Here is a 15316-nt window from a genome sequence, read left to right on the forward strand (position 1 = left end):
TCAGTCAGTCTCGCGAGGATATCCCGGGAGTTAACAGGTGTTTGCAGAAGCAGGTCTTCCGCGGAGAGTCGTCCGTTTCGTTCTTTCTTTTTCTCCTCTCTTCCTATCATTGCTTTCGCTTCGTCCTCGGTATCGGCAAAAGATCCGCACGTTCATCAATTCGCCGACGAGATATCGATGATTTTCGTGAAATATGCGGTCCTGAAAAAAAGTCCTCGTGTCTCTTGCGCTGCCTTGTAATTTTTTTTTATTTCTCTCAGAAATCGCTAAAAGAAATTCGCAGGAGATATGACGACGTTGAGAAGATGTCAGGTAATTTGTATTTTATGAATCATTATAAATGTTAATATAAATGTAATTTGTATTTTATAAATCATCATAAATGTTAATATAAAAATACTATATAAATAAAAAATATAATAAAATAAAAATGTAATATAAAAATAAAAATCAGCATAATTTCTGCAGAAAGTTCGAATCTCATTTTGAAAAGTTAGACAAAAAGCGATGTGAAAACTGCGATAAGAACGAATCTTTTTATTAAGTTTTCATTTCTCGCATATTTTATTTCTTGACAGTTTCATTTCTCGCGAAATAAATTATAACACATGACTCGTGATTATTAAGTACTCAAAAATACATTATTAATCGATACATTTCGCGGAAGATGTGTTTTTTGCAGTTTCATTAATCATCACGACAATCACCTATTTCTACGGGACATCTACTTTTATACAAAAGGATGTGAATGATCTCTCTCCCTTTATGAATGAAATCCTAATAAGACCACCGCAACGCATCGCATGATTAATTAAACCGTAAGAAGTCCGTGCAGACCCGCTCTTCCGTCGGTTACGTAAATATATATGTTATATACGTGTTATATACATTTATCTCCGTTCACGATCGGCGTAATAACGAACCGTGAACGATTCCGTGGTTAATCTCGATCATCTTCGTGGTATCCCGCGCGTAATCGATCGGCACGCGTGACGGAAACCAACCTTCATAATCGGTGGCAAAGTGCGCGGGCGGACGTTTCCGGACGGACGGACGACAGACAGACATCGGGAAACAAAAAAACTAGATCGACTTAATTGTCGTGCAATTAATGAATTTTCTGGAGCGGAAACCCGAGTGGGTGACGTGCATCGCTGCCACGCTATCATTGTGCACCATGTATTTCCACTATATACTTTAATGCATACCGTTCACTCCGTGATTTTATAACTAGCTGACATATCGTGTGACAATTAAATTCGAACTCTTAAACACAAAAAGGTAAATTGTTTAAAAAATTGTATTCAATTGCGCCTGATTATCAGAATTTTAAGCCTTGAAAAGCTCTCATAGATTTCCGAATTGAAATTTTATTTCTACTTTCAACCTCAATTTTCTCAGATTTATGGATCTGATTATCAAGCATCAATAATGGACAACTGGAACGTTACTGACATGAAAAGAATAAAATTGTTCGGCGTATTCCATGCGTTGATGTACAAAATTGTTGATGCAACACTTGCTAATGGCAGAAATCATTTGAAGGCGAAAAGCCTAATATCAAAATATCAAAGGTGTAATAGTTTTTTAATTAAAGGGGATCATTTAAAGTTGGATAAAAAATCAGATTGTCCAAAATTCAGGTATGTCGCAAAATAATCTGAAATTCTCGAATATTAGTCCATTTTTAAATATTAATATAACTTCAAATATTGATATAATTTTGCAATAATATCGAACATTTTTCGATATTATTTCATTTTTGTAACTAATTAATTTGTTGTACAGATTTGCTGATAATAGCAATACAAAAATATTATAAAATATTAGTATTAAAATGCGATGCACATCAAAATTATCAGATTAAGTGTATTATATACGAAATATAATATTCTTTCATGAATAAAATTTTTTTTCATCTCACATAAAAGGAAATATATTAAAACACTTTAATCAATCTCTTAGCTTTCATACAAAATAAAAAAATTATTTATTAAAACATTTATACTGTACGAGAAACATCATTTGCTTATAGTAAACTTTATGTAATTACTTTGACAACTCGATGCATATCGTTTTAACGCTAAATTTTATAATAAAATTTTATGCTATAAAATTATATCAATATTTAAAGATATTTGAGAGTTATGCGACGTATCAACAAATGCTGATAAGTGCAACTATGGGTAATTTAATTGGCCAAAAGAACCGCTTTAAAACCGCTTTCTATTTACAAATTTATAACAGCCTCGATATATCTTTTGATTTTCATCTCCAATTCAAGATTCTGTCATTAACAGATGGTGCTCCAATTTTATGAATTCTGACACTTTGTATACACATATATAAAATAGGAGACGAGTTAGCATGCTTCATGCCAAACGCGTGCACGGGGAAAGCATGTCGTTCCATTTCACTTGTCGGTGGAACATGCTCGGTCCTTTCACGATTTTATTTCATTTTATCCACTTTTCGCGCGGATATATAAACATGCGATTAGAAAGTATTTTTTTTCCACTACAGCATCGAACTTTATATACATGTATATTTCAGCCGATTTTTGTTAACGAGAATTTTAAACGATTAAATTTAAAAAAGTGATGTCCCAAATTCTGGTATAATAGTCTTGACAGATAACGATTGAAAGTTATGAATCGCAAATCGATTGATAATCAGTGCGTATTTTGCCGATACTTGAAAAATTATTTTTTTTATATCAACTTAATGGTATCTATACCGTGTATATATTTCTCGACAAGAGTATTCGTTATACTTCTGTCATTTACTTTCAGCTATGTGAGATTTTATAATTCATGTAATGAGTCAGCTGCGAATTTAAGACGGCGATCACGCGACGACAGGTGCGCGTAATTCCAATCAGCGGTAATCCGTCACGTTTTATAATAGAAAGTACCCACCGGTCGCGCGATTACTACACTGCTATTTTCTAATCTCGGGAAAGAATGCCGGCAATCTCTCTCCGTGAGCTATTAAATTTCTCTCATCACGCGGCTATTGCCGATTCTGATGACTCAGTCGAGTATCGATTCGAATATTACGAATATCGATTTTTTTTGCGACAGTTCCAAATGTCGACTTAATTACTTCGTAACTGTTAAGTGTTACGTCATGTGTACTTCGTATATTGCAAATGCGAACGACGCACGTAATTTGCAAACGAACCGCGAATCTCTAGAAACTCGTAAGGTCGGCTTTCGAAAACCTTTTCTTAAACTCATTTCGCATTCTGGTCATTCTGTACTTCAATCGTCGAGGCGCAATCGTACATGTACGTAACGTGGAATGCGGGAATTATCATTGACGTGTATTATTTCTGATGGAGTGCATTATCACATCTCTGATCGGAAATTAGCAAACAATCGACGTTGATTGTAAATTCGAAAAGATTTTGCAACTTTGTACATAGATGTGAAGTAACGTCTTTTTCGCTATTAATTTGGAGAAAGTTTGAATGAGAAATTTACTCTATGATCGTTAACACAGTTAAGAATTATTGAAATTATTTAGAATGAAATTATTTAGAGAGAAAAATAATCGATTCAACGCATAATGATGATTGTCCTCTATTTAAAAAATTAGGTAAATTAAATAATATTCATAAAATCACTAAAAAATATAATTTTTCAGAAACATAAAATCATAAAACCATAAAGGGGGAATATATTACGCATATTGTACAAGTTTTTATTTTATTTTTCAGGTCATTTATTTTTTATTTTTCGTCGTCTTGACACTCGGCACGTGCAACGAGATGCCCAAGCCGAGCTACACCAGGACAATGTTGAAGGTTTCTCGAAGTCTGCCAGGTGAGACGGAAGAGGTAAAAGTACGAACGAGCGAGGGCAATTTAGCTACTTTAATCGTTAAGCGACGAGACAAATCGTCGTTCACCTTCGACGAATCAAAGCTCGGACCAAAACCTGTTCAGGCAGAATCGAACGTCACTACAGTGAATAACAACTCGAGTGCGCGGAATGAATCGAAACTTGATGACGACAGAAGCGAGATCAGAAAGAAAAACGATGTGCGAAGACTCGAGGAAGCTCAGGTAGCGCAAATCAGAGCGACGTTCTCCGAATTATCGAAGGAATCGAAGGACGAGAAACCGGACGTCAATCGAACCGATGCGAAACCGATATCCGAAAAAAATCTCCCAATTAGCAGCAGCGTAATCGATTACGGAAACTGGACACCGTTGGACACGGATGGAAGAGCGTTGAAACAGGTGGAGCCGGAAGAAGAGGAGTATCGAAATTGGAAGCCGTTGCGGACGAATCTAAAGACTGCAGTCGAGGAGAAAACGAACTATGACGGAGGTAGAATCGGCGACATCTTGTTCGCCAGAAATTTCCAAGATCGGACTCAGAGAAATTTCGATTTACGAGACGGAAGCGATAAAAACGAGCGATCTGTCTACACATACGTGCCTCATCAGTCCACGAGGACGAATATCGGGGCGAATCTGTCGAAAAATCGAGACGGTAAAACCGTTCCCGCGGAAGTAATCGTCCGATCGGAAATCAATGTAAAAACGGCGCCGAAGAGGTCACCTATGTCGCTCGACGTAGACGGTACGCCAGTAATCCACGGTACGAGAGTACCCGATGAACCCATCGACAAGGTACAAACTTGGCGAAACGCTCGAGTTATTAATAACAAGTTGATAAATTTCGAAAGCACCGCGGGAGTTATCAACCCGGTGGAACCCTCCGTTGAGTCTCATCCTGGAGATAATATCGAGAAGAAGCAGAAGTTCGATAAGTTCTTCAAAGATATCAATCGAAGGTAGGCAGAGAAAATTGTTTAACTATTAAAGCTTTTAAGAGATTTTTTTATGACAATAATATGCACTTGTGCACTGAATTATAAAAATATGTTTAGAAACTACTTTGATTCTAGCATCTTTCCCCTATTAATAATTTTATTTACGTAAATAAATGATAAATCTCCATGCGAACTTTCACAAGAGGATGCTGCAAATTATTCGATCTCGCAACGTCATCAAAATTATTATTCAAATTCAACAATATTTGAAAGGCTTTCTCTAATCTCCCGTTTTATTTCTTGTCAGATACAGTCGCAATTACGAGGAAGAGGGCCGTAACGTGTACTTCGAATGGGACCCGAGAAATTACAAGAACGAAGCTTTGAAAGCCGAGGTGTACGAGCCGCATAACGACCATTATCGCGCGAGCGTTCACAAGAGAATGCTGCACCCGGAAAGCGTCGCGAATTATCCAATCTCGCAACGTTACATCCCCGAGAGTCAGACTATTGCACCTGTGGCTCTGAAACCCGGTGCTCGAGCACCGGTTCTCCAGTACGCTCATCCCGAACTGGGTGTGCAGCCCGCCAAGATCCTCAAGAACGAGAAACGCCGCCCCGACAATTTCCCCGAGAACCAACACTCGTTCACCGAACAACGTCACAAGAAGAAGTACGTGCTAAACGACAAGAGTATTGTCGACAGCTATACGACGAAGAACTACTATCCGAATCAGCACTTCTACGGCCTGAAACGACCGAGCGAGCCACCGTTTTGGGTAAAGATTTCTGAGAATCTGAAGAATCAATTTTCCACCGGGGTCGAGAGAGTCTCGCAGTTCACTAGGCCAGTGATCGATCCCCTGGTGGAAGCCACTCATAAGATTTCGCAGAATCTTGGTCTTTCCAAGGGCAAGGAGGCTCAGGACAAAATCGACACGATATCCTCGAGCACTAGTATCCTAATACCAGCTTTAGGGCTTGTCGCATCTGGCGCTGCGCTTGGAATAGGTGCTGTGGCGGTTGGCCGATATCTCGATGTCGACGTTTTGAAACGCTCAAACGTAGATGAGGATCTCGATCTTGAGCACAAGCGGGCCTTGGAGACTGGAGTGTACTTGAGAGCGATCGAGGACGAGAGTTCGAGGTCGAACGAGACGACTCCTTCGCGGACCATGTACCTTTTACGAAACGTCGCTCAAGACGATAAAGGAGATGAGAATACGAGTTCGATGGAGAACGACGGAGTCTTTTTGATTCTGGAAGACGAAGATAAGCAAAACGCCGAGAGGATTGAAAATCGAGAGAGCAGACAGATGGTGGACGAGGCCGATTATGTGGAGACTAACGGACGACGAAGAAGGAGAAGCCTCGACTATCTAAACCTCTTTAAAACGGATGTTGACATGAAAAATCTGGTGCGTACCAAGCGTTTTCAGAGAAAGGGAGCTGACTCCATCAGCGAAATCGTCGAAATCGATGTGCCTGCTGGCGCAGGTCGTATCGATATTACCAAATTCTTGATCCCGAAGAAGAATAAAGAGAGATACTCGAATGAAAATACCATCCTGACCATCGATAACGATAACAAGAGGGTGGAAAATCTCAAAACAGACATGTCGGATCAAAACGCATTGAAGAACATTGCGAACATTTTTGAAAATGTCGATAATTTACAGGATGTAATTTCGAAGGAAGATCGAAGAGATGATACTGATGGTACTTTTCTCGTGCTAGATGAAAACTCACAATTTCTCGGGAGTAATCTCGAGAAAGAAATGATAAGAAAGATCGATGCAGATTCTAAAGAAGACAACGGAAGACGAAAGCGCAATGTTGAGAGCGATCAGGAACTCTCGGATGCGTTGCAGAATTTGGAAAATGCCGAAGTAGCCGAAATTGCTCACATACAAGGCGATTGGACAAATACGCCCTGCGCAAAGAGGATATTTTGCGATACGATGATTCAAAGAGGATCCGATGCCTCGATGCTCATGGAGAAGAAGATGACAGCGTTATTAAGATTGTAAGTACTTTTGACATTCTTATAATCTGTCGAGATAAAAGCATTTTTATATACAATGAATATTTTTTACTTGAATTGTAAGGTATTATAGATGAGAACTTAAAACGAATAATTATTATTATAATTATCATAATCACGGATAAATGATTATGATAAATTTAATATTAGATTATTTTTAAAATTGAGAAAAATATTGTACGACCAATACAAGATGGTAAAAAAATTGATATCATGGAATATTCAAATTATTATTAATATCAAATTAGATTTTCTTCACATTTAATATTTCACTTTTTATATATTATTTTATTTTTAATAATATAATTTTCCTTTCTTTAAAAGAAAATATTATTTAGTTTTTATTTGAAAGAATGTTATGTGAATAAACTAAAATTGTATTTGATCATTAGAAATAACGCTTTAAAATTGACAATTGTATAAAACGGTTTATTAAATAACATATAAATATTTTCTAAAATAACATATAAATATAAAATATATAAAGTAACATATAAAATATATTTTACATTTGTTTTATTGAGACGTTGCATTGATATTGCAATCTGATGATATTTGAGAGGGGCAAATTTAATGTAAAACGAATGATTACTCGTTTTGTGGTAATTTTCACCACTTTTAGCATCGAAATGAAATCGCACGAGCGATTCAACTATCGTGGCTCAAACTATCGGGACTTCAATGGACACCGATAACAGCCGATCGGACGGAACTATAGAGTCGCGTATAACTTTCTTCCAGCTTTCGCCGACGACGTCCTACTGACTGATTCGACTTTTACCTCTTAGCACAGTTTCACTGTATGCACATACTGCGTCCTGTCTTTGACATCGCATCGGCCACGTGCGATAGAAAAGGATCCTGGAGAGTAGGAAAGAAATAGAAAAAAAAACATAGACACATGTTATCGAAAAAGAGAAAAGGCTAAAGACACAGGGAAAACCAATGTATCCAGCCAATGTAATTCGCATCCACTCAATTGCGCATTCGCTTTCGAATTCTTTCCAATTATGTACCATTCGATTAAGTTGCTTTCTGATGCAATTTGTTAATAGTCATATTTACATCATTTCTCACTATAATTCATTTTATATAAAATATATCATCGTATCATATAAATATTATTTCATGACGTGTTAATGAATGGATGAGTTAATGAATTAACACACAAGCTAAAGTGATTAATTCCATTTTCTGAATTTTTAAAAATTTTAGTGCCAAAGCATTAATCAATCAAATGTTTTAGCACTAAAATTTAAAAAAATGGAGTCAATCACTTTAATCTATGAACTCAAATAATATGTACATACATATTTTGTATTTAAATCATTTCAATATAATTGAAACTGTTTCTTCTATCTTAGATAGAAAAAAATAGTTCTTTCTAAGCGTTATATTTCCAAGAATGGTAAATATTTATACACTTCAATTAAAAAAGAATTTCTCTGGTCGATAAATATATTAAGATAAATTTAAAAAGTAAAATGAGAGAAATTAAGCTTGCACGATGATATATACATTTGTTATGCGCGAATGAATTGATAATGACAAATATATGGCATTTAACGATCCATTTCCTGCGTCGACAACCATGCGAGACTTCATTATTCAATTTGATTCATTGCAAACACATGCATCCGTATACCGACGAGAGAGCAGCATTATATCATGTACCATGTTGTAAGTGCGCGCTATTTCCGAGCAAACATTTCTCACATACGTGACGAGAATTTGCGAGGCAAACTGCGTTCTCTCTCTTAAAAATAGCAGGTATTGCATGATTCCTTTTATCGGCTTTCCATTCACAATATATCTTTTCATAAGAGTTTAAGGCTTTTTCAAAAAATCTTTCTTTCAAATTTTGTACGATTAATATAATCTATAATATTATTAAATTTTTATAATCAATTGTTGAATTTGTTTTATAATTAATGTGTTTAAGCGCAGCGTACTTTTGTATCACCTTGTATTTTCAATTAGTATGCTGTAAGGAAAGCGAGTTAATTGGAGCGAGCGATCATTAATGGAACGCGGTGAAAAATGTCGATGGATTAAAAAATTCGCGATCTAGTGCACACTTAATTAATGATCAGCCGCGCGCAGTGTCGATCATTTGCTGAAGTGTGTCTCCAACTTTCTAACGATCCTATCGCTATTCTATATCTAATTGTTTGCGTTTGCTTGCAGAATTCAGCCTGGAGCAGCTGTTCAAGTGTCCAGTCACTTTGAAGAGGTCATGAATGCTGTCAGGAGGCATGATTGTTCCGTCTTTTTGTGTCCGCAAGCGAGACCCGGCAACGTCTTTCTTTAGAGATACGAAAGATTACAGTCTTTTTTTAAATCACACTTCTAAAATAGTTATATTGTAAAAAAATTAATTCAAAAGTTATTGAGAAAATCAAATGAGATATATGACAATAGGAAAAATAATTAATAAATATTTTATATAATTATTAATCATTTTTTAAAGATTCTTCGAATTCTTTATTATGTTAACAATCGAAAATGAATCGAAAAATGCCCTTTATATGCAGTAAATAATGCATTATTTTTAGGATTACCAGATAAATTCGCAAGAGATTGATTGTCATTGTTTATAGAATATATTTCGAATAATGGAATTGTTGCGATTATAATTGTTAACATTATTTTCAGAAAAAAACTTCATTAATTTATGTTTGCAACGATTTCGCGAATAAATACGTTTTCGATAAACACATCGAGTTGGCACAGAGCCACAATTGTACATACTTGCCACCGAGGCGATTTTATTTAAAATGCACACATATTTGTAATTTAGATGATTAAGCATAGAATTTATGACAGAGAATGAACGATCGGCGGATAATCAGTTGTATCAATTGCAACTTCCAAATGTTCACATCATCGTCCATGATAAACATCTTCGCTTATCGCTTCATTTTCTCACACATTTTTAATTCCGTCCGAATAAATTATTTTGTAACGAGGTATAATTTAATTCGACGCGCCAAGAGAGTCACAGAAGTGAATAAAATGTTACATGCGAATTTTAATGATTCAAAGATTCAGGAATCATCGCCAATCCGCGCGTCGAGCACGAAAATATATTTATTTCTGTACTTTTCTACGCATAAGACATCGTATCTGTAAGAATCGATGAATAAACGATATTTTTTACTATACATGTGTATTCCTTGAGTCTAGTATCTCACTCTTGATTTACTGATGTTTCTTCGTAGATCTTAAACAACTTTTGGAAATAAAAAATTGATCGACATTAATACGTTACTCGTCGAACACAACTTGCAACTTATTTATAATCGAAAAGCACGTGCTGTATTCGCATTTGGTTCAGCATATAGTGATTATACGCCACACGTATTATTATCGATTGTTATCCAAAAGCGTTTAAAGAGATATTCACAGATAGTAGCGGTTAAACCCTTCATATGTACTGAGCAAGCGCACAATCACGGCGGTTTAGTACAATCGCGAAGAGCGATTCAGTCAAGCGATAATTTTCATCCCGCGAACTTCAATGAATGTCAACGAAGGTAGACTTACGTATCAGAAAATAGAAAAAAAATTTGCATCGCAACTAAAAATATAATCGCATTATGTTATAAAATAATTACGTAATAATATAATAAAGTTAAAAATCATAAATTTAAAAATCATAAATTTTTTTTATTATAAACGTGCGTTAATAAAAACTGCTCCGATTCAAACATATATAAAACTTCGGTAAAGATTAATTATTACTCTAAATTATTATTCGTGCGAGTGGTAATGTATTGAAGAAAAATTTACAAGTTACAAAAAAATAATTATGTGTTATGTTGTTTTTAACATCCGAAAATATGTGCTATCGATAATATTTTTCCATTTTTATACAACTCATGTTTTTTTATATTCCATTATAAACAAATATAATGTATATTTATTTATTTTATTAATATTGAAAAAATATATTTTTCTCGAGATAAATATAATCAATATTTTTTGTTATTTAACGTGTTATTTGTTAAATTTTTGCTAAATGTAACAAATATTATGTAATAATATTTGCATTATTTACAGTTTATTTGTTAAATATAAAGAAAATATTTTATTTTTAACAATTATTTTTTCTACAAGCTCGCGAAAATTATAATTTAGAGCAAGCACTCGTCTATAGATCTTTCAGAAAACTTTGTGTTTCACGACAGTTTGTCAGAGTTGGTACTTAAACTTTGTACACTGACAAAAAATATTCGCTTTCGACATATAGATTGATCTAAAGTGTTTTTCAACAATAAAGTTATAGTGATATAAATCGAGTTGTGTTTATACACGAATCATAATTCCTCTAGCATAAACAGCGATATGGACAATTTTTATAAAAGTTAAAAAAAATTAAAACAGCAATGTATCTTAAAAAGGATATAGTAATACAAAAAAAATTATCAAGAGATTTAAAGTTTATATAATATAACTGCATATAAAATAATTATAATTAAATTGTTAATAAAAGTATTCTTAATTTTCGTTCCAAAATAACATTATCTCTTTTTACCCGTATTATATGTTTATCAATATTAATGTATATACGCTGCCTCCTTCGAGTATAAAATAAATATTTCCATTTCGGCCTACGCAAATTATAGTACAATAATGCAATCAATATAATAAATTAGAGAGAGAAAATAATATAAGTGAATGAAATTCTTTTTCGAGTGGTAATTTAATACACAGATTTGTGAAAAAATCAATCCTCTTGAATATGTTTTAAACTAAATATAATTATTTAAAATATATAAATGAAAAGAGAAAATGTTAAGAAATAATATAAAATAATAATATGACTTCTAAACTAATATTAATGTGGTATTTTATCTAAAACTTTGTATTTTTAGATTTGAGTTACGCGTTTGCTCTGAGTCGTCAATGTTTGCGAATATTAGGTGTGTGGCCCGACCCATGTATCCCTTTAAGCGACTTTCATCGGCTGAGCATAAGATTCATAATTGTTACATGTATTCTAAGTCTTTACGTGATAATACCGCAGTTGACGAATATGATTCGTGCTTGGGGTAATGTGACTCATATGGTGGAATTTATAGCCTCTGCCAATTTCAGCTTGATGGCATTGAGCAAGTTGATCGCTACTTGGTATCATAGCGAAAGTGAGCAATTATTTTGCAACAATAAATATATTGAATAAATATGCTTATTATTAGAAATAATAAAACAATATAAATATAATACAAACACTAGATAAATAATATAAATTCTAGATTTTCAATTCACATTTAATACTGTTATTGTACAATATTTAGATTTAATATTTTGTATAATAAAATAGTCTTTTTCATTCTTTTGGTAATTTACATATATTAATTTATTATATATATATATATATATATATAATAATAATAATAATAAATTAATATATATAAATTATTAAAAGAACAAAAGACAAACTATTTTAATATATATATATATATATATATATATATATATATATATATATAATGTATCAATATATGTTTAATTTAAAAGCACTTCAGATATTGATGACATCAGTCATGCATGATTGGATTAAGTCAACGAACAACTCCGAACGAAATACGATGCTGAAACTCGCAAGACGTGGCAGAAGCTTATCTTTTAGATGTTATGCATTTGTGATAATAACACTCTCATTTTACATGTGTTTTAATCTTTTAAAGTTTTATCGAAGTATTTATCAGCCTCAACGCAGACTGGTCTATCATTTCGTTTATCCTTATAATTCCCAGAAGAGTCCGAATTACGAGATCACATTTATCATTCAGCTTTGTGGCGGATTATGCACAGCACTAATCAATTGTACTGTCGATAGTTTTATCTCAACACTTTTGCTGCATATATGCGCGCAACTAATAAATCTACGAATGGCACTCAATAATTTAGTCGATGAACTAGCCAATAAATCCATATCCTCTTCAAAATTTAAGGAAGGCTTAACTGCCATTGCGATACGACATATACATCTTATACGGTATGTCTCAAGGAATTTCATTTAAATGTATTGCTTAAATTAACCATTTTCATTAAAATCTCCATAAATGCACGTTCAGAGTAATTTTATAAAATATTTAAAAATGCAAATGTAATATTTAAAACAATACATATCTCTTTTTCTCATATATCATATGTCATATTATTATATAGAAGAGAAGTATATGCGATATATATCTTATATAAAAAAAATGTTTCTCATTCAAGATTTTTCTTTATGTACAACATATTTCTAAGCGTCAAAAGTATTTTAAAATTTTATCAGATTTAAATATGAAACCTATAAAGTGTAAAATAAAAAAAAACTTTCTAAAGGAACAGTTAAAAGGAGATAAAGAGTGAGTTAAGCTAAGATTAAAGTTAAACGAAATTGATAGAAACGGCCATAAATTGATTAAAAAAATTGTTAACAAACCAGTATAGTTTCCAAAAAAATGTACATTAATAAGATTTTACAAGAAACTATTTTCAAAAGTGATATTGATTCCTTTTTCATACGTTTAATAATTCTTTTAAACATAATTAAATATATTACAAAAATTATTGTATATATTCCCAAATATTTAAGGAAAATGATTTTTTAATATTATTAACTTTCTTTTATTTTTAAAGAAAATTAAAAAGATTTTGATATTTTCAAACGTATTCATTTTCTTATTATCGAATGGAATTATAATAATAATAAGTCGACACTTTATAACAAGTGAATAATATGAATAATTTTTCAAGGGATGCAAAGACAATTGACAATTGTTACAGCGCAGTGCTATTTGTGCATATGCTAGCTGCTACTTTTCAACTGTGTTTTGAAACTTTCCAAGTTTACACGGTAAGTAAGAAACTACTTATACAAGTACATTTTCTTCTTATTTGAATATTTCGTATATCTTATATTAGAAAGATTAGAAAATATATATATATATATATATATATATATATATATATGTGTGTGTAAATCTTTTTCATATTATAATATATTTTGAATATTATGGCGTAATTGTACTGTTATATATGCATTTGAAATGATAAAAATATATATCTTCAGATAATAACAGACAAATTAGATGTATCTGCTTTCAAAATGGCTTTTCTCTTATTTTATGTCATTGTTGTGTTAACGCAATTATACATTTACTGCTATTCAGCTGAAAGACTCTTAACAGAGGTAAAATAGTTATGTAAATTAATGGGATTGTGTAAAATAAAAAGTGTAATTTTCAGAGCAGCGGTATGGCACATTGCGTATATGAATGCAAATGGTATAATATACCGGTCAAAGATGCGAAAAATTTGATATTTATTATATATGGATCTTCAATAGTGCTTAAATTAACAGCTGGGAAATTTGGAATTTTTTCGATGGAGATGTTCGGAGCAGTGAGATATTCTTATTTTTAAATATTCATTTCTTTAATACGTTCTAAATTAAATATCTTTTCATATAGTTTTTTATCGCTCTTTAATTATATATGTAAGGTTGTAAGCAATTGAAAAGTTGCTCGATTAATATACGAAAATATTAGTATATATACTACTTTTGCTAGACTGAATCAGTGTATTATCATTGAAAAACAGTAAGTACTCACTGATTACAAACAGTTATAAATACAGCACTGATTACAATGATAATACACTGATTCACTTTTAGAGAGTATATTATAAATTTATTATATTATAAAATATTTAAAATTATTATATAATATATATTATATATTATTAATAATTTTAATTGTACATTGATACACAATGTAAATTAAATTCAAATTATTCAATATCTTTTTCTTACATAAAAATAATAGATTAATTCTAATCTATTCAAATTAGTTTAATATTTACTGAAAAATAATGATTAAATCTATAATAAAGGAATAAAATTAATTAATAATACAAAAATAATAACAATAACAATAATAATAATAATGATAATAATAATAATAATAATAATAATAATAATGATAATGATAATAATAAATTAATGTACCTTCCGATGAAAACAAAGATAAACTTTTCTCTTTTCAAATTTAGATTTCATTTCCAAGCAACAGAATTTTCGATTCTAATTAATCTGCATAATTTACTGTTAAAGAGAAAAATATTGTATAGTTAGAATATTTTGTATCATATGTGCATGTATGATTTTATTATATATTATGTTATATATAATTATTATATTATATATAATTATATTATATATAATTATTATATTTTACCATAAAAATAAAACAAAATATTTAAATTCTTATTTTTACTTTGTTTAGACGGTGAAAACAGCAATGGGATATCTATCTATGTTATTGACAGTAAAAGATTAGAAAACTTATTAAATTATTATAAAATCAATGTAAGTGCACATAACATGATATATTACTAATTATTTAATAATTAATAATGATTAATTTTATTATATTTGCTGAACACATATTTTTGTGTTATAATACATGTTCTTTATTCCCTATTAAGCCA

The 15316-nt window shown here is 31.8% G+C and overlaps 2 protein-coding genes across 3 annotated transcripts; both read left to right on the forward strand.

Annotated features, from left to right (window-relative positions):
* On the forward strand, window positions 1-9991 carry LOC105255894. The gene is made up of 4 exons (XM_011265429.3): window positions 1-312; window positions 3722-4806; window positions 5093-6811; window positions 9017-9991. The coding sequence occupies exons 1-4, from the start codon at window positions 289-291 to the stop codon at window positions 9138-9140; spliced, it is 2952 nt and encodes a 983-aa protein (XP_011263731.1). The 5' UTR covers window positions 1-288; the 3' UTR covers window positions 9141-9991.
* Window positions 9992-10003: 12 nt separating this feature from the next.
* Window positions 10004-15184, forward strand: LOC105255892 (odorant receptor 13a-like). Of its 2 annotated transcripts, XM_011265428.3 has the most exons (7): window positions 10004-10365; window positions 11707-11976; window positions 12353-12833; window positions 13583-13682; window positions 13899-14018; window positions 14075-14230; window positions 15112-15184. In XM_011265428.3, exons 1-7 carry the CDS (start codon window positions 10350-10352, stop codon window positions 15163-15165), a joined length of 1197 nt encoding a protein of 398 aa, XP_011263730.3. In that variant the 5' UTR covers window positions 10004-10349; the 3' UTR covers window positions 15166-15184. The 2 variants fall into 2 exon arrangements, with proteins under 2 accessions (XP_011263730.3, XP_025270548.1); XM_025414763.1 differs by lacking the exon at window positions 13899-14018 and having other exon boundaries at window positions 10005-10365.
* The last annotated feature ends 132 nt before the right edge of the window (window positions 15185-15316 follow it).

This window comes from Camponotus floridanus, unplaced genomic scaffold (assembly GCF_003227725.1).
Source record: "Camponotus floridanus strain SB8 unplaced genomic scaffold, Cflo_v7.5 scaffold89, whole genome shotgun sequence".
NCBI classification, from domain to species: Eukaryota; Metazoa; Arthropoda; class Insecta; order Hymenoptera; family Formicidae; genus Camponotus; species Camponotus floridanus.